Raw genomic sequence first — 19,619 nt, forward strand, 5'->3', positions numbered from 1 at the left:
TGAAGGATGAAGATGAACCAGGGTCATCACAGGAACAGGAGAAAGAGGCAGAACCAGAGGTAATCACCCAATCCCTATCCCTGAGTGAGCTGCGGGATATTGCAAAACAATTCTAGTTGTCGTCCAGGTGAGCAAATTGTCACCTGGCTGCTCCGATGCTGAGACAGTGGGGCTAGTAGCCTGGAATTGGAGGGTAGGGAAGCCAAGCAGCTGGGATTGCTTTCTAGGGAAGGTGGGATTGACAAGGCAATTGGAAAAGGGACACGAGCCCTCAGCCTCTGGAGGCAACTCCTGACAAGCGTGAAGGAAAGGCACCCCTTCAAGGAAGATGTTATACGTCAACCAGGCAAGTGGACCACCATGGAGAGAGGTACCCAGTACCTGAGGGAATTAGCTGTGCTAGAGATGATTTATTATGACCTGGACAATGCACAATTACCCAAAGATCCAGACAAAGTCCAATGCACACAACCCATGTGGAAGAAGTTTGTACTGAGCGCACCATCGTCGTATGCCAACCCATTGGCAGTACTGACCTGGAAAGATGAAGAGGCACTGATGGTGGATGAAATGGCTCACCAACTCCAGCAATATGAAGAAAATCTCTCTTCCTCCCTAGAAGCCTGCATCTCAGCTGTGGAAAAACTGTCCGAAAAGTCTGAAAAACTGATCAAACTGATTGAAAAGTCATATTCCCCACCTGTACGGACCAGTATCTCAGCTGTTAGGAGTGAGCATTCCTCCACTCAGGAGAGAATATAGAAGGTACTCACATCATTGGGTACCCTGTGGCTTTACCTGCATGACCACAGAAAGGACATGAGGAAGTGGGATTCAAAACCTACCTCCGCCCTAGATGCATGGATACATGAGTTGTGAGGAAAAACAACCACAAAAAGGGATTCTTCCAGGAAAAATGCAGCTCCAGTTTCCAGACAGAGTAGAAGGGCTGATCTTACTTCTGATCCTCTTGAAGGGACTTCTAAGTCAGTTTTACAAGGAGTAACAAATACTCCGACCAGGATTAGAGGGGCCCTGCCTCCAGCCAGGTAGAGGACAGGGTCAGCCAGGTTTATTGGACTGTGTGGATTCAATGGCCTGGCACGTTAGACCCACAGCAGTATAAGGCTCTAGTAGGCACTGGTGCACAGTGTACTCTAATGCCATCAAGTTATAAAGGGGCAGAACCCATCCGTACTTCTGGTGTGACAGGGTATCCTGGTTTTGGCTGGGATAGAGCTAATTTTCTTTCTAGTAGCTGGTATAGTGTTATGTCTTGGATTCAGTATGAGAAGAATGTTGATTAACACACTGATGTTTTTCAGTTGTTGCCAAGTAGTGTTTATACTAAGTCAAGGATTCTTCAGCTTCTCATGCCCAGCCAGCAAGAAGGTTGGTGGGGGCACAAGAAGTTGGGAGGGGACACAGCCAGGGCAGCTGACCCAAACTGGCCAACGGGGTATTCCATACCATGGGACGTCACATCTAGTGTATAAACTGGGGGGAGTGGGGACGGGGGATCACCTCTCGGGGACTAGCTGGGTGTCGATTGGCGGGTGGTGAGCAATTGCCCTGTGCATCATTTGTACATTCCAATCCTTTTATTATTGCTGTTGTCATTTTATTAGTGTTATCATTATTAGTTTCTTCTTTTCTGTTCTATTAAACCGTTCTTATCTCAACCTTCTTTTTTTTTTTTTTTTTTTTTTTACTTCTTTTCCCGATTTTCTCCCCCATCCCAGTGCGGGGAGGGGGGGGAGTGAGTGAGCGGCTGCGTGGTGCTTAGTTGCTGGCTGGGGTTAAACCACGACGCCATGTGACGTCATGCATAGTACATAAACCGGGGGGAGTTGGCCTGGGGGGGTGGATCGCTGCTCAGGAACTAACTGGGCATCGGTCAGTGAGTGGTGAGCAATTGCATTGTGCATCACTTGTTTTGTATATTCCAATTCTTTTACTATTATTATTGTCATTTTATTATGCTTCCTTTCTGTCCTATTAAACTGTCTTTATCTCAACCCACTAGTTTTACTTTTTTTTCCACTATTTTCTCCCCCATCCCACTGGGTGGGGGGGAAGTGAGTGAGCGGCTGCATGATGCTTAGTTGCCAGCTGGGGTTAAAGTACAACACTCACACATGTTAATTGCTGGTATTGTAGACTGACATCTTTACTCCTGTTTATACCAAAATCATCTGTCCAAATCAAAAGCTGAAGAGCCAAGAAGCTGTTTCTATCATGACAGTTCACTTGACCAAAGCAGTTTTGTGTAAATTTTTTAGTACATGATATCTTCTGCTGTAACATTTGCTTCTTCTGTTTTAGTCTTAATTTTAGGGAAATGAATCCCACTAATGGCTATTAGCAGCAAATTTACTGCATGTGCTGTGGCACTTGCCACACAGAGCCAAAAACAGTCTTCAAACTGTTCTTCTAAGATGACGAATTGAAAGACGTTTTCCCGAAAATTGGCAATTCTTTCTGTGAGGTGATGAAGTTTCACAGCAGCCATAAAGCTGGTGACTGCAAGTACTATAAATCCACCTGCAACAAAATGGAAGAAGTATTCACTGTTGTTGTCAAAACAAGACACACATTTTGGCTGTGCTTCAGAAGGCTTATTGAATACAACAGTGAGCACTATACAGAGTAGGGATAGACTTAGGCATGGCTTAAACACCTTCAAAATGCTCATTCTTTATTGTATGGCCAGACATCATACCAGTGTTTGTAATAAAGCCTTTTTATCAGTGATACAGAGGCTAAAGACTGGCATTCATAGCTTCTGTAAAAAGCTGACTAGACACAATAAGCCGAGATGCCACCCGACAGTTCTGTTTTTATAGATGAGAATTCACTGCTAACTTCATTTTTATTCACAAGTATTTTAAGTTGAGGAGATATTTAGTAAGGCAAGAGAAGGAACTTTTAACATTTTGTATGAAGGTGACTGGTGAAAAATACTGGTAAATTATTTTACCTGCAAGGAAGTTCCAAAGGCATACTCCTGCTGGACCTTTAATTGCCCGGTAAGGAACTTTTATTGCGTTAAGAATGCAGAATCCAAAACTGACCAGAGAAAAGAAAATGGCCACACAGAGGAACATTATAATCATCACGTGCAGGCCTGTATTCAGCTTTTTCACCATGTGTGGGAAAACTGTCAAGAAAAAAACCAAACATCTATTCAGTGTGTATTTTTTCTTGACAAAAGTAAACATCACACTGTACTGGTGCTACAAACTTAAATTATACTTAAACAAGAGGTGATCGATACAGATTATTACACGCATCTTAGTTCATGACGCTTTATCTGTCACTACATCAGACAAATCAGGGATATTCTACTACAGGAATAATCCTTTACACAGGGTCTGTGAGTAAGGATTCAGGCTTAAGTCCTGTTTTATTTATCTAGTTGTGTTAATGTCTTTATCTCTGCTGCTGTATCATCTACTGCATTCTTTTCTGTCTCTTTTTCATCTCTGCTCTTCATCCCAAACTCCTTTTTTTGAGCTTTCCATTCCTGTCCCATGCTTTTAATCTCATCCCTTTAAAGTCTGATAGTCCCAGTTTCCTTATCCAGCCCCTTGCTGCCTATAGTAGTATGACTGCTTTCTGTGTTTATTTTCTCATGTTATTCTTCTTTCTCTCTCTTCCTCTCTCTAATACTGGCTCCAGTGAGATCTACTCTGATTTCATACTTCCTAATCCCCCAGGTTTCCACTTTCAGATTCCCTTCTTGGTTTCTCATCTAGTGTTTATGGCACCTTTACGCTCTTCTGGGTATCTGGCAGCATTTTAGTTACATTTGTAGGAAGCTTGTGAAGTATTGCCGTGGGGTGGGCTTTAGGTGGAGCACTCCCGTGTTCTGCTATAGGCATGACCTCTTCCTCAGCAGCCTGTCCCTCACCTGTCTCTAAAGAACGGTTACTTGTTTTTGTCTTCACAGGTGGAGTTACTTTGCTGGAGGGCCAGACTGGCCAGCAGCAGGGAAGTGTGGAGCACCTGAGTATTCAGTTTATCCTGCAGCCCTTTAGTAACAGAATCGGAAGAAATGTGAGTAGGGAATATAGGTGACATGCTGACTGGCAGGAAAGAGAGAAGCTGATCGAGAGAAACCTTAAAATACAAGCTGATTAAGAAAAAACCTTCAGGTAGTGTAGCACTGCATGCTCATACATGTTTTGAAGACCTAACTGCCTAATTACTAAAAAGAAGGTACATTATATTATAAACAAATAAATAGATTGCTTCCTATGCTGCGTAACTGAAAAAAAATCCAAACAGGCCGCATAGAAAGTAGGCAGCAATAATTAGTAGATGTCACAGTGAACATCAGGTGTACAATTTGGTCATCATGAAATGACAGAATTCTAGTAGATTATGTGGAAAATGTCATAATGTACAAATTCCATACAAAAATTCATTATTCGACAGTTCTGCTTTTTTCAGTAGCTCATTCTGGGGTTGTAGTTAGGCCTGCTGTATACGGGAGCTACAGAAGAGACTCTGACAAGAAGAAGAAAGGAATGCAGTAAATGAGAATCAGAAGTATGTATGAGAAATGGGAAGCCAGAAACTAGCTTGCTTTCTTACTGGAAAATAACGGGCAGTGTAACAACAACACAAATGGAATTTACCCTTCTTGCAAACCAGCATAGTTTTTAGGGTTATTGTAAGGATTCTTTTGCCTCTTTTCTGAGGCTCTCAGCCAAGTCCCAAAGACATGACCAGTGAGCCTGGCTTAGTAGGCAGAAATAAGAATCCTCAGGAAGGATATTGCCATGGAGGCTCCTGACACATTCCAGCTGTGTTTGCTATACACCGGCAAAATGCCTGGCTTTCCTAGCTCGTTCTCAGGGCTTGATTCAGTTGTCAAAACATAAGCATCTTATACCAATTTAGATGTTTTAGGGCTACCACAACAGCCATGTGGGTCTACCATACATGCCGCACTATGTATGGGACACCTTCAGAAGCAGCAGCTGGGAGGCCAGGTGATACACCCTGGGGAGTCTAAGATAGCACTGGACACCTATTATAGCAATTGAATCATGCTGTCACTGTCCCAGTTAAAAGAGAATGTGCCAGCTGTAAGCCTACTCTAGTGAATGTTAACAGAGTGAAAGGTGATGTAGTAATAACCATATATTATTGTGAAGTGGAATTCCAAAGTTTTGGAGCTACTGCAGTACTGCAGCATATGAGGTGCTGCCTGTGAAGTCCATTTATGCTAACACATTCCCCAAGAAAAGTCTCCCATATCTTGCTCTGCAGCAAGTTCAGAATGCTTGGAGATTAAGGGGGACATTCAAAGCAAAAAAAGTCAGATCAGACCTAGAATGCCCAGAAGTCCTGCTGACCATTCTGCAAAAGCATTTAACAGCTTTGTATACTACTGTGATACCATTTTGAAACCAGTATTGTGAAAGTAGCAAACCCGATAGAGCTATTAGAATACTTCAAAGGGAAAATCTCTGGGACACTTGTTACCTAAAGGCATGGTTGTGCCCACTGCACTTAATGACCCAATTTTACAGTTCCAACAGGGAGAATTCTTACTAGCTTCAGCGAGAGCTTTCTTTGTCTAAGGAGTATAGGATCATGTCCTCCAAATACTTACCGATGCAGTCCAGAGTGATGGTGGAACATTTGGCCTTCCTCTCAGGTTACACAGTAATTCATCAGAAAGTTTATTAAAGAGTCCAGAAAGTTGTACAGAGATTTAAAGGAGATTGGCTACTTTTTTCCTCATTCTCTCTGACAGGATAGGGTGAAAGAACTGGGACTGTATTTCTGAATGCCCTGAAGAGGAGCAGAGCAGAGGTGGAAGAGCTTTGACCTGATGGCCCGTCTGCCAGCCATTCAAACTCACTAGACAAAGCATTTGAGCATGACTGCTATGTCCATGTCATGAAGCTGCATCTGCAGTCAGAGCTTGAGCAAGACTTGGTTATTGTAAAAGCTATCAGTCCAAATTCATCGCATCTTAACAACTGGTCATGCTGATCTAAGTTGAGGTGGCTCGGGTTCTCTTCTCCATTCCCTGTGAAGTCCCACAGTCCTGCCTTCCTTTGAGTTTTTATAGTGGTGCTCGTGCAGTTGTGTAGTCAGCCATGATCCTATGCGAAACTAATTTTTTTTATTTTTTGGTAGGTTAATTTTTTGGCGAGCTTAACTTAACTTCCTGAACTATCTCACCACAGCAACTACCAGAGCCATTGCAAAGGATGGGGCAGGACAGCATTCCTGTGGGCCAGGGACAGAGTAAGACGGCAGCAGCTTCGACTCGCATTGGTTTAAGTTGCAGTGGATCTGCACACTGAACTAAAAATCTTCAATGCAAAGTATCATTTTCACTACAGCACAGGATGTGTGAAAACTGGAAATCATCCAAAGTACAGTCCAACATCGGAGTGCTTTTGAGACCTCAAGAAAATCTTTTACATTGAAAGGAATACATTTGTAAGAGTTTCTACATTTTTAAGAGTTCAGCAATTTTTTCTCTCCAAAGTTACCAGAAAAGAAGGTAAAAATTTCTCCAACATGTTAATAAAGTTAGAAGTATCTGCTATGGCAGACATCTGCATTAGGACAGCTAGAGAAATACAGAAATGTGGACAGCTACAGAAATCTCTACTTCTTAAAGGAAAAAAGAAAGGAGGGGTTCAACAGAGAAGGCAAGGACAGAGAGGCACAGAGAGACTGCAGAGCAACATGTGGCTTAGGAAAAAGCCAGTCAAGGGGAAAGTAAGATTTACAGGGTCATCTCCAAATGACTTTCACTCCCTTCACAAGACTAAAAGAAAACCCTCAATCTAGCCCTAGGGATTTTTTTTTCCCATCTTGACTCCAGGATGACTGGAAGAAAAAAGCTAGCCTGAAACGATAAAGACTTACATTCACACTCAGATCCCAAACCATAAAGGCCACAAATATAAATTTAATAATAATAATTTGTATTCTGTAAGTTCTGTAAGCAAGAATAGAGTGCTTTTAAAGTTGAAGCAGACATTAGGCTAAAGATTCAATGAAAATTGTACTTACTTGTGAATTTGGAACGCCGCCCGCCCAACCCACACTGGCGTATTTTGCCACCCCGAAAGAGTCCGTAGTAAATTTCCCCGATGAACTTGACCAGCTCCGGATCTGTGGCATTGACCAGATCAGCTCCTGTTTTGCAAAGGATCTTTCCAGTCATCCACTTTGGAGTCCCCATTGCAACAACAATCAAGATAGAAGACACAAAACTTATTAGGGAAGCTAAGGCAAATAAAGTCTTTTTAAAACAGCCAGGCATCCTAGTGGTTTCAAGGAATCAGCTCCAAGGCCTCTCTGCAGCAATCAGGCACGCTTCCCATTTTTTCTCATGCCCTGAAATCCACAAATGAATAGCAGGCATTTCAAAACGCATCTCATTGTATTTTGAAGCTCCAGAAATCAATCTGTACGGTTAAAAATCAAGTCCAAACCCGCATTTTGCTGCGACAACATCCTGAAGCGGTTGCAAGTAACAGCCTCATTACGCTGTGGTGCGGTGATGCCTGTTTCTGCAGAAGGCAATCCTATACCTATCGCCTGGCTTACGTTTCATCGGAGGTTTAATTGTCCTCCAATGACATGAAGTTCTTTACCGTGGCCTCATGGGAAGAAAACGAGGAGCAGAGTCCATTTTTTTCAGATTATTAAGAGGGCGGGTAGACAGCCGCGTGCGAGGGACGAGGCATGAAACCCGCGCAGTTTGTCAGCAGGGTGCTGCTGGCCTCTCGGCCGCCCTGAGCCGCCTTCCTACTCCCACCCCACCCCGCCTCCAAGCGGTCGGAGCTGCCAGCACCGTCCGTTGGGCTGGGAGCGGTGCCCTTCCGTCCCTGAGCCCGCTGACCGAGGCACCGAAGGGATGTTTGACGACGCCGAGGCCTCACGTACGCATCTTCCGCGTTCAAACGGGACGCACGCAGCTCCTCGCCGCCCGGCAGGCCCGGCCGTGGGTGCCGTGCCGGCGGCGGAGCGCAGGTGCTCGGGGACTGAAGCGAGCGGCGTAATTCAAGCTCCGGGGGCGATCCCGGAGTACGAAAGCAAACCGGCCCTCGCTGCCCTCGCTTCTACGGTTACTGCCACTCAAGACCTGCAGGGATCCGTACAACCCCTGACTAATGAATGAACCCTGGCAGCGTCCCCCGGGAGGCAGGTAACGCGGCCCGCCGCTGGAGCTCAGGCCGGCTGGGTGGGTGAGTGCCCGGCCGCCCGCCCAACACGGGCACGCCGCCGGCGGCCTTCGCCCCGGGCCAGGCGCAGGCGCTGAGGGCGGAGTTCCTGAGGTGAAAGTCTCGCGGCGGCGCCCCCTGAGCCCCGGCGGGCTGGCGCTCAGCCCAGGCGCCGCCATTTCCCCTTCCCCCGGCGCCGGCACGGCCCCCCGCGAAGGCAGCGGCAGGACCGGCCCTCCCGCCCCGCCACCTGGGGCCGGGCGCTGCCGCCCCCAGCCCGCCCCTGGCAGGGGCCAGCCCGCATGCGCCGGCGGGACCGGGCGGCCAGGCCAGGCGACGGCCGAGGGAGGCAGCGCCGGAGCGGGGCGGGCAGCGGGCATGGCCGCGGCGGGCAGGGTGCTGGTGTACGGGGGCAGAGGGGCGCTGGGGTCCCAGTGCGTGCGGTACTTCAGGTCCAGGAACTGGGTAAGCGCCGGGCCGGGGGGTGGCGGCGGCGAGGCGGGGACCCCCGCCTCCCCGCCGGGACGGCGCCGCGTCCGGCGGGTCGGGGAGCGGGGCCGCTAACGCGCCGTTCCTCTCGCTGCGGCAGTGGGTGGCCAGCATCGACCTGGCGGAGAACGAGGACGCCAGCGCCAACGTGGTGGTGGGGGCGGCCGAGTCCTTCCCCGAGCAGGCCGAGCAGGTGGGTCCGCGGCGGGCTGCGGGGCGGCCCCGGGCGAGGCCGTGGAAGCGGGGCAGCCAGCCTCTCTCCCGTCGCGTTTTTCTCCATTCGCCCGTTGCCCGCTGCTGTAGTAGTAGCAGCAGTGGGGAAGGCGGCGGGGCGGGGGGGGGGTGTCCGGTTTGGGGCAAGAAGCCGCCGCTGTGGGGCGAAGGAGCGCGGCCGGTGGCGGTCCCGCCGCAGTGCCGTCAGCCCGAAGATCCTGGCTTCTGCTCGTCGCTGCTGCTTACTTTTTGTGTGTGTGTGTGTGTGTAATTTCCCTTTAACCGCATGCGTGCGTGCATGAATATGCAGAAAGAGCTTGATCTGTGAGTTTTGGAGGTTGAGCACGTAAGGAGGTTTTGCGTTATTTTTCTCTAGGTGACTTGAAAAGCCGCAGGCTTTTCAGACGAGTATAATGAAGATGGATTAGGACGCTTTAAAATGCAACACCTTTTTCTAATGTCCTAACTCTTACATGTGTCGTGTGTACGTAGATGGTATACTCACAGCATGCAAACCCTAAGCCCCGATGGGATCCCTAGAGAATGCACTGGTTTCCACGAAGGTAGATACAGGAGAATCCAAGCCAGCCTAAAAACTGCTTTGCCTTATTCTCAAGAGATGGGATTTAATTTTTTTAATTTTAACTTTTGAACCTATTCCTGTTATTGATAAACTGAATCACTAGCCAATATGTTTTCCTTACATCTGCGCAACTCTTAAGGCTTTTAAAGAGTAATATAGAATGTTTGCAACGTATTTTTCAATGCTGAACCTTGGTGAAAACCGGTAGATTTTTTTCCTTTTGTTGAGAGATGGATTGTTTGCTTTTCACTTTGGCAGAGAAGATTCATAGCCAACAAATTCATTCCAACTGTTAAGTCTTATAATTGAAAGATAAGAAGATACTGGATATTTAAAAGTATCCCAACTCAAATTTAGGGGCCAGATGAACTGATGGTTGTGGTCTAGATGGAAGCAATAAGAAGGCTAATCTTTAGTTGTTCATTTCTTGCACTGTCATCACAAGTGACACCAGTAGTCCTGGTCAGACCTGGAGTTGCATTTCCTATATTAAACAGCACCATAATACCCACAGAACCACCTGTCAAAAAGTAAGTTGCAATTTAAAATTTTTATTAATGATGTAGGTAAGGGTCAGATCTTTCAGTCCTGCTCAAATCAGTTATTTCAGTGTCGTCACGCACTGTATGGTCTGACTTTTATCTGTAGTTATTTTTCAATACAATTATTTTGTTTCGAGTTTGTAGATCATAAATGTTAATTTTCTACAGCTGTTTAAATTGCTATGTGTTGTGTTACTTGGCTATGTAACTGGAAAAAAGTAACTTTTAAGGCAGTCTTGATATTTACTCCTTTAGCTTATCAGTCCAATGTTTTCAACATGTTTTTGTTTGATGTATTGAAGGTGACAACAGAGGTTGGAAAACTTCTTGGTGAAGAAAAGGTGGATGCGATCTTGTGTGTAGCAGGAGGATGGGCTGGAGGCAGCGCCAAAGCTAAATGTAAGCCTTTGGTACATGCATGCTAGTGAACATGTCAATGAATCCTTAAAAATCATGGTAATAAAGATGTTTGAGGTCATCTTTCTTCCTGAGTCCAGAAGAGGACATAAGCATGAAAGTACAAAATAGCTCAGTCACAATGCTTCTTAGCGCTTCTCTGAATTTTTGCTGTCCGTTAAATTTGCACAGTGCTTACTATTCTCAGTAATACTCCCTGATGCACCAATTTTCATCAGAAAATCTTTATGAAGGAGTTCAGCATTATTATCTATGAACTAACTTTTGCCAAGGTCAGGCAAGTTATGTAAGACAGTGGCTCACCAGAAACATCAATGTTGTTTCCTAATTCATTGCTTTATGCATAAAACCTCAGTTGCCTCCTGCAGTGCTGTGAGCTATTACTGTGCAATACAGTATTGGAAGGAGCTGTCTAATGACCTGAGATCACACTACAGAAAAAAGCCTTCAGTTTAAAAAAAGCATGTAATATAATAAAAAATATAATGTAATATTCGGAACAAAATTTTGTACTTTACCTACTAGTGTAGAGATACGAGAAAAGAATATCGACTTGTTTTCTGTCTGAAGCAAATCTGGTAAAATGTGTCCTTTTCTGCCCCCCCTTCCAGTTTGGACATTACCAGCAAAGATCTCTTTTTAAAGAGAGACAGTGTGGGAAGGCATAGACACTTATACCACAGTTGCATTATATTGGATTGTTATTAGTATGCACTGTATTTTAAATAAGGTAATTTATCATAACCATGATTTATAGTAAAGTTATTGGTAGGGTAGCAGGACATCTTGGGATAGGTGGTCAGCTTATGTCACAGAGTTATTTAGGCTTCTTCCATATTGTGTTATGGAAATGGTTCTTTCTGAATACTAAAGTCTTTTACGTGGCTAGTTGGTTGGGTTTTTTTGTTTTCCCATGCAGATACTGATAATAAAAAAACAATGATGAGAGTTCAGATTTTGATTTCATTTGAAGTTCTGGTGTACCTCCCCCAGTAGGCTGCCTTACCAGAGGTTGCACTCCAGTATGTAGGGGCACTGGAATGCACACTTGGTACAGTGCAGATGCATGCATCTTCGATATTCCATACCAGTGTACTACTGTCAGGCAGACAGATAGTTTCTTGGTTTATGAAGTAATCTGGTGATAAGAAATACTTTTTTGTTCAACTCCTTTATCTCTTGGAGTCTTCTGTCTGCATACTAATGGACCATAGCTCTTTTGCAGCCAGTGAGGAAGTTACAGAAAGAGATCATGCTACTGCGACGTGCGATGAGGCTAATGTGAGAGTTTGGAGATCCTTGACATAAATTGAAGCAATGCCTACAGGAGTTTCAAGAGCTTGGAATCTTTGAACCATTAATGGAGAGCTAATGGAACTATCTTGTGTTTATTATTTTTATTTCTGGTAATGAGAAAGCAGAAAATTGCCTAGAATATATGCTGTAAAGCTGGGACTCAGAGCCCAAAGAGAAGGGAGATACAGAAGACATAAATTGATATGCTACCCAGTGTGGAAGTAGAAAATGGTAGAAAGCATGTTTTCATAGTCCTGTCACATAGTGCAGTTGCACTCAGTGTGACAGTAAGGAAGTTAGAAGTTGTCTATCTTATAGTTAATTTCACTAATTCTCTTCCTCATCAGCTTTATATAAAAACTGTGATCTGATGTGGAAGCAGAGCGTTTGGACATCGACTATTTCCAGCCACCTAGCCACAAAACATCTGAAACAAGGAGGCCTCTTGACTTTGACAGGAGCTCAGGCTGCTTTATCTGGAACCCCAGGTAAAATGCAATGCATGATAACTGCTGGGACATCAACAGTTACAGCTATCTGTTAGTTTGAGCATTGTTGTTTGTAAAGCAACAGTTTCACTCCCCAATTTCTTGACATCTGGTACAAGTGGAAAATTTCTGCTGAAACACTTAAGGGAAGTGTAATTTTACAGGTAGCAGTACTGAAGCTCTTGAAGCTGGAGTGCAAATAGAATCAGTATTTAAATATTTGACATGCATTGGTGAAATGTACTTGGCTAATAAATGATACAGTAAAAAAAAGTTCGGAAAATAACGAAGAATAGAAGCTCACAGCAAGCTGTAAGTGCTTAAATAAAGTTAAATCTTTGTGTTCTGAAAGGCAGAGTCCTTGATTGCCCAATTTTTCCATTAGTGATGACTTAGCTGATTCTGTTAACTATGCTTGTCCTGTTCATGGTCTGATTCTAGTCTGCCTTTGCTTCAGACATAGATAAGCTTGTTGACCTTTGGCTTTGCCCTCCACTATTAAATACAAACTTTATTGAGTTTTTTCATCTCGCTCCTCGCCATGTTGGTCCACATGGAGGAAGAAATCTGGGAGCAATTTAAAATTTAAAAAAAACAAAGCACTGACAAACAAGCCCACAGGCAGGGTGAGGCATATGAGACAAATGCTCTTATTTCCCAATCTTTTATTAGTGTGACTTCAACAATATTTTGATGAGACATAGATACTAAAGTTTATGAATATTCCTGAAAGCTGTGTCTAAATCTGTTCAAGAAAAATATGCTCTAGGTTCTATTTAATGATTTTACCTTCTATGTTTACAGCTGCATCTGGCATAGTCTGAAGATAAAAGGCTTATTTTATGGGAATAAGCAGATGAATAATTTACTGTGCACTACTGACTGACCATATAAAAATGAAAAAATGTGAACTGTGGCAAACTTTCATGTTTTATGTTTGGGTGGTTTTGGGAGGTAGGGACCACAACACAAGAATCAAAGTGATTTGCGTTCATGTTTTGAACTAGCTGGCTTCAAAGAGCCTGACTTTTTTTCTAAAAAAACACAGTAGTGCTTTGGGCAAACACATGCAACTTATTAACTTCAGGAAGAATTGGGAAAGAATTGTTACTCAACTTTTGCAAATATGACTTGTTAGGCTTGTTACTACCAGCCATTACAGAAGGAATCATCTTTTTCTTGTTTGCTGTTAGTGTGATTTTTTTTTTTTTTTTTTTCTTCCCTATGTGAAAATGTTGACTCACATAATGCAAATTGACGAATACTGGAAGTTTATATAAAAAGTTACAGAAACAATCTGACAGTGGCTAAGAAATGTAGAAGCATGAAAAGGTTTAACAAGACTTGGAATGTTTGGTTTAGACAAGACAAGAGGGGAATACGATAGAGATGCAAATGGTTTTTATTGTAACAATAAAATAAGTTAGCTACTGCTGCCCATGATTCCTCCTAATAAAAATGGATGTTATACAATATGTCTAATTGAATATAATGGAAACACTTCTACAATGCAAAATGACCTTTAACTTTGATACAAAATGCTTGCTCAGGAACATTGGAAAGTGGCTGAGTAGTTATATAGATGGCTAGAAAGGCATCCAGCTGTAGTAGGCAAAATACATTGATGTTTTCATATGTGCTTCATCTGTGTCTGGGCTGCTTGGCAGATATATACCATGAGACATCTTAGACCTATGGGACCCTGATTGTACCTAACCAGTGTGCCTTATGCTCTCATTCCTGTTGCTCTTACACTGCTAACTACTGTCTGCCTAGAAAGCAACAGTGTTTAGGAAGAAGTTTGCTTTACCTGTAGGTTATTTAGTAATTTCCTACCATGAGGGGTTTTTTTGTAGTTTTTGCCAAAGGGCCTGTCAGACTTGGGATGCTGACGAAGTGAATTACAGTTCCGGAGAGAAGTAAGCTGTATCTGTGTGAGTCCAAACCTGCAAATAGCTTAGTCATATGATTAAAATTAATGGACGATTCCCTTACTAAAGTCTATAAGCATCTTCACTTACTCTGTTAGATTTGCAAGGTTAGCCCTGTAGGTCCCGTCCTTCAGGGTACATATGGGTACACTAAGTAAATGTGCTAAACTCAGTAAGCTGCTCATTTCTATAGTGCTGAGTAAATTGAGTTCAGTGATAGTTCCTGGATGTCTAGTAAGAGCTTTTTGTTTCTTTTTTTCCTTTTTTAATACGTATGTTTTGATAATGTTTTAAAAGTGATTCTGTTCTGGTTGTGGTAAATGGTCTTAATATTCGTCAAACAATCTGAGTTTCTGTCATACTAATGATGATATCAAGAGCTGTTTTGATTGTGCTCTAATTTGCCTGTTTTTAATTGTTAGGGATGATTGGCTATGGCATGGCCAAAGGAGCAGTGCATCAGCTTTGTCAGAGTTTAGCTGGTGCCAATAGTGGCTTGCCATCTGGTTCTGCTGCTGTTGCCATTTTACCGTAAGTGGTTGCATAGTTGCCTCTGCCTGTCTTGTTTTATTTAATTACTGCTGTAACTTGGAGTCACATGGATATGCTTGTGATGTCCTGTTCACAGTACACAAACAGCTTCTCAGACCTATGTACAGTTTCACAGAGAAATGAGACATCTTGAATGTATCAACAAAATGATATGCAAGTCACCCTAAAAATGATTAAGTTCTTTTCTTGTCCTTTCCTTTGCAAAATAGTAGTGGATGTTAGGATTAAAATTTGATTCACTTTTAACCAGTTTAACTGTAGCCATTCATTAATGTGTGATCCCCGCCCCCCCCCCCCAGTATAGAGAGAACTCTAAAAATGAGATGAGCTATTCAGCACAGTTTTACTTGGCTGTGTGATAATGGTAAAGCAAAGGATTACTTTACAAGTTTTGACTAGTTTAAAGAAGCTTCTTCATAAGGTGCTGCATATCTATGCTTGATCAGTAAAATGAGGTCACTTTAAGGACCTGTGAAAAGAAAAAGTTTAGCTTCTATTTGCCTCTCACACCTTTCTTTTTGATGAGGAAAGCTAGAAGAAGGTGGATGGCCTAGTAGGTCTTCACTATGTGTAAATTTATCAATTCTGCTACAAAAACCAAAAGTATTTTTCTTGCCAGGTCTATATCTAGTTCAGGACCGAAAACTTAGGACTAAAGAGTTCTGTATAGGAATTTGGAACACTACCTGAGTTCTCCCTGCTTTGTTTTCCTCATACACATGCTCTTATGCGCACTTCTTCAGGTCAGAGACCAACAGCATTAAAAGTGTTTGGATAATTCACACCACCTTCTACAGAGCTTTACAGACAGGCAGACACCAAGATCACCGGACTTCTGGGCGTTCTGTGCTTGTATAGTTCTTATGCAAAACTTTGATTTTGGGTGAATTTTTGAGAGAGTAATAACACCTTGGATTGTCAACAGCATCTCGGTGAGGGAGTTGTGAAAAGTTCACCCCTTAATATCATTGTATGTAGTGTAAATACGTATCATCAAAGTCAAAACTTCCTATGCTTGTGCACTTAATTTCTGCATTTGTAGCTGGCATGAGGCTAGTTGAAAGCATGGATGTAGCGCATATGTGCTGTGCAGTACATGCAAACAAACGTATTACTGCCATTCCCTGTCTGCACGAGATAGCCCACAGCTCCCTTCCAGTCCAAATAATTGCCCTAATGGGCTGGATGTCATCAGTGAGCCAGGAAGGTGAGGGGTTATGGGTTGGAGCCTTTGATACACATTGAAACTGATGGTTATATGCTGTTAACACATGTAGAGGATGCAAGGGAAATCCATACCACGTGGTATAAGAGTCAAGCATATGTTACAGCAATGAATAGAAGCAGGTAGTGCTCATCAGAAATATGATGTGTAAATAAAAGGCTTATCTTTTTTAATCATAGGGTTACCTTAGATACACCAGCAAACAGGAAATCAATGCCTGACGCAGATTTCAGCTCCTGGACACCCTTAGAATTCATTGCTGAGTGAGTATCTGTGTGATAATTAAACAATTCCTCACTGTCTCTCTTGCTGCTGCATCTTACTGCATGTTCTTTCTAGACAGGCATCTTGGATTTGGGTGTGTTTTTTCCTCTGTCATCTCCTCATTGTGTATGTTTCTAAATCACGTTGGGTTTATTGCACCGGCTTCTTAACTGGAGAAAATTAGCCCAACTCTGTCAACCTCAGCATCTGTATGCCGGTTATTCTGACAAGGGAGATAGCCTTAAGCAGTTGGAAGCCAGAGAATCTCATAAAGCCTGTAGACAAATTAAATTGCAGACAGCAGAGGCAGGAGACAGTAGTCTGGCCTAAAGGTGGACTGCAAAAAGGCATGTAAACTTTTGTGGGATTTTTTTCTTTTAAACACTCTTTACTGCCCAGTCTATGGTGTGTTAGTTCACTTCTGTCAGCTGGCAAAATTCCTGCTCTTGTTTAGAAAAATTTAGTCAAGATTTTTTAATTTTTCATCATCCACAAAGGCTTGTCCAGAATGATGTTGCAAAATGCTGAAACTTCAACTGTAGCTTATGTAACAGCAGGCTGAGATTATAAGGCTTACTGTTTCTCATTCCTCTCAGAGAGGGTGCAGCGTAAGTACCACTTTCTGTGATGTGATGGGGAGTAGCAAACGTGCTGCTGAGGGTGAGCTGTGAAAAGGAAGAAAGTAAGGAGACAACTCTCTTGCTGCTTTGAGGAAAAACAAAGATGAGTCTATGTTCATACATGTAAAGAGCTTACTCTTACACATTTTTGAAGTCTTTTAGAACTGACACCGAAACTGCTTTTACATATCGCTAATTGTTCAGAGAGTAGTTTAGTTCTGACATTAGATTTCTTTTTTTGTGATTTTTTTTTTAAGTTGGACGTCAGAGTGGGAGATGGTTTTTGTTGTGAGAAGCCTGTGCAGCTGTTTGATGTGGCTCTTTAAAAGGGCCTCATCAGTTGAATTTAGTTGGGGTAAAAATGTTTTAAAAAAATATGTTTAATTTCTTGTGCTCCAGAGACTGCTTAGCCAGATGTTGTGGTTTTACAAATTCATTTTTTTAATTTTAACGTCTAATTTTTTTCCTTATGGGAGAATTAGGTTGATTGGTTAGGTTTGTTTCTTGGGTTCTAATTCCCTAAACTTTAAATCCAGCTTTGAAAACTGAAAATCTCACTAGCTGTGGAAGAAAAACATCCAATGTTGTTAAGCGTTGGTAACATCTGCATCTTGGGAAGGATGCAGAAAATCTTTTCCTATATGGAATTTTTGGGCACTTGAATTTTGTGCCCTGGAAACCATTGATGGCAGTTGCTATGTCTGCAACATTGGAAGGGTTGATGGACCTGAAAAATATACTGCGCTTTCTGTATTCTATTTTGAGTAAGGAGTTTGTATTGCATTTTGATAAGGAGTGTTCTGGTGTGCTACCTAGAACGAGTCCATCTTACTTGGTGCTATTTTGGATGTCTTAGGGCTTTCTATGCTTCTGCTGAGTCCACTTTTGCAGTTAAATATCCAAGTGTTATAATGGCCTGTTGGCAGGCTAATGGGTTTAGCAACTCTTATTTTAGCCATAAATCTGTGTTTCTGGTACATACTGTAAAGGCAACTTAAATAGTCTCTCCTTCCACTTTTCAAATTTTTTTTTTAACTTGGAAAAAAACTTGCCACTTTGGCTTGCCACTTTGATGTTTTAAACTCCTAGCCTTTTCCTTTAAGGTGTTCTGAAAATCCTCTGTGTGCACGGTAAAGCCCTATGGATTTCTGTGGGCCTCTGTCCAGCTCTGAGGGTCTGAATCCAGTGATCACACTGCCAGTTTACAAGATACATAGAAATCACTAGAGAGGGCAATAGGAAAAGAAGGAAACAGGTTTTTATTTTATGCTTCCTGTCAATATGCCTGATAGTAGCGTTTATTTTTTTTTCTCCTCCTCACCCTGTTTCATCCATTTATTTTAAAACAGGACCTTTTATGACTGGATAACAGGAAAGAATCGACCAAACTCGGGTAGTCTAATCCAGGTGATAACTACAGGAGGGAAGACTGAACTAGTTGCAGCAGCACATCTTTGATGTCAGTCGCTTAAGATGGTGGAACTTCAGCAAAGGCGAAGCTATGGAAAATCTGTCTGCCAGTATAATTTGGATGGTCTTCTCTATCCAGTGATTGTAGTTATGTCATTAATGGAACCAGATTTCAAGTAATACTTATGTGCTGTCAGTTGTGAACTATCAGCATTTGTTTACCAACAAGTATCAAGTATTTGTCTCTAAATGAAAGTTGCAGGCTTTAAAGTCTGTAGATGTCCTAATTCTGAGCACTGTATGTAAACTTACCTGTTTTCTCTGAAATGGTAATTGTGCTTTATATATGTGATTATATGACATAACTGTGGTTTGTTTGTTTCTTTTTTCTCTCTCAATGTTTCTGGCAACTTAGTGTGAGTCTTTCAGCAGTCTGTCTGTCTTTTTCTGTCTGAGAATATAACCTTGCCCCTGCATATTATGTTGGCTGTAATTATAGCAAACATTGCAGTCATATATAATGTCCTAGTCTTGTACCATTTTTCTTGTGAATGTCCCACTGTGTAGAGATTACTCACTTGAGAAGGAGTTCCTGATTTGCCTTACAGTTTATAATCTGCTATCAGGCCTACAGTTGTAGGATAAAACAGTTGTTCTGCCAGATGATTAGTATGTCTTTGTGTTAGTCATGATGGTTCTTTACTTTTTTGAAAAAGTGCTGTAAAGAAGTACTAGAAAAAGCATACACACGCTTCTATTGGAATATGGAACTTTTTGTGCTAAATAAATGTATATTGTTTTATGTACTGGGCTGTCTCCATCACTGTAATGCAAATATCTGGGTAACATTTTGATCAGTTTAACTGAACTTGCAGTTCAGTTATGGCAAAGGACTTCATTTTATACTTATGTCCTTCTGATCATGCTGCATAAAATACATTTCTGGTGGTAGAGGTGCAAAAGCCTGCACGAGGCAGGCCTTCAGCTGGAGCAAATGTTTTCCTTAATCCAGCTACATTACATGGAAATACAGTTTGGTTGCAGAGTGAAAGTATTGCCTATTCTGACCATAGACTTACATGGAACCGGTGCTTTCCTTTTTTTTTTTTTTTTTTTTTTTTTTGGAATATCTTGAAAACAATTGAATACATGAAGTTGTATGTACATTCTTTCTATGCGCTTTCTTTATTAACTTCAGGGTTGTGCTGGGGAAGGATTTATAGGCATGAGTCAGGAAACCTTTCCCTTCTCCCCACTAGGAAAAGCTCATACGTGCCCATGTCAATCTTAACATGGTCAGATGGCTGCATGATTGCCTTTTTTGGTATGACTGTCCCTGTACTCATTTTGTTTTGCTGGGTGCAAAGGAGTAAAGGGGAAAT

General features: G+C 42.5%; 2 protein-coding genes across 2 annotated transcripts; one reads left to right on the forward strand and one right to left on the reverse strand.

Annotated features, from left to right (window-relative positions):
- Nucleotides 1-2,145: 2,145 nt before the first annotated feature.
- On the reverse strand, nt 2,146-7,766 carry CLRN2 (clarin 2). Its single transcript, XM_009915816.2, has 3 exons — nt 7,051-7,766; nt 2,981-3,160; nt 2,146-2,544 (listed from the first exon to the last, which is right to left on the reverse strand). Exons 1-3 carry the CDS (start codon nt 7,301-7,303, stop codon nt 2,279-2,281), a joined length of 699 nt encoding a protein of 232 aa, XP_009914118.1. The 5' UTR covers nt 7,304-7,766; the 3' UTR covers nt 2,146-2,278.
- Nucleotides 7,767-8,517: 751 nt separating this feature from the next.
- Nucleotides 8,518-19,043, forward strand: QDPR (quinoid dihydropteridine reductase). The gene is made up of 7 exons (XM_069793029.1): nt 8,518-8,672; nt 8,797-8,889; nt 10,337-10,433; nt 12,095-12,235; nt 14,589-14,697; nt 16,123-16,206; nt 18,177-19,043. Exons 1-7 carry the CDS (start codon nt 8,586-8,588, stop codon nt 18,283-18,285), a joined length of 720 nt encoding a protein of 239 aa, XP_069649130.1. The 5' UTR covers nt 8,518-8,585; the 3' UTR covers nt 18,286-19,043.
- Nucleotides 19,044-19,619: the final 576 nt, after the last annotated feature.

This window comes from Haliaeetus albicilla, chromosome 1, assembly GCF_947461875.1.
Source record: "Haliaeetus albicilla chromosome 1, bHalAlb1.1, whole genome shotgun sequence".
Taxonomy (NCBI): domain Eukaryota; kingdom Metazoa; phylum Chordata; class Aves; order Accipitriformes; family Accipitridae; genus Haliaeetus; species Haliaeetus albicilla.

Bases quoted from the DNA above. Each gene is read 5' to 3' on its own strand.
- CLRN2 (XM_009915816.2), bottom strand. From the start codon at position 7,303: ATGCCTGGCTGTTTTAAAAAGACTTTATTTGCCTTAGCTTCCCTAATA. The intron at 3,161-7,050 runs GTAAGTACAATT...TTTTCTTGACAG, and splicing joins GCGGCGTTCCAAATTCACAA to TTTTCCCACACATGGTGAAA. The intron at 2,545-2,980 runs GTAAAATAATTT...ATTTTGTTGCAG, and splicing joins CCTTTGGAACTTCCTTGCAG to GTGGATTTATAGTACTTGCA.
- QDPR (XM_069793029.1), top strand. From the start codon at position 8,586: ATGGCCGCGGCGGGCAGGGTGCTGGTGTACGGGGGCAGAGGGGCGCTG. The intron at 8,890-10,336 runs GTGGGTCCGCGG...GATGTATTGAAG, and splicing joins TCCCCGAGCAGGCCGAGCAG to GTGACAACAGAGGTTGGAAA. The intron at 12,236-14,588 runs GTAAAATGCAAT...TTTAATTGTTAG, and splicing joins TGCTTTATCTGGAACCCCAG to GGATGATTGGCTATGGCATG.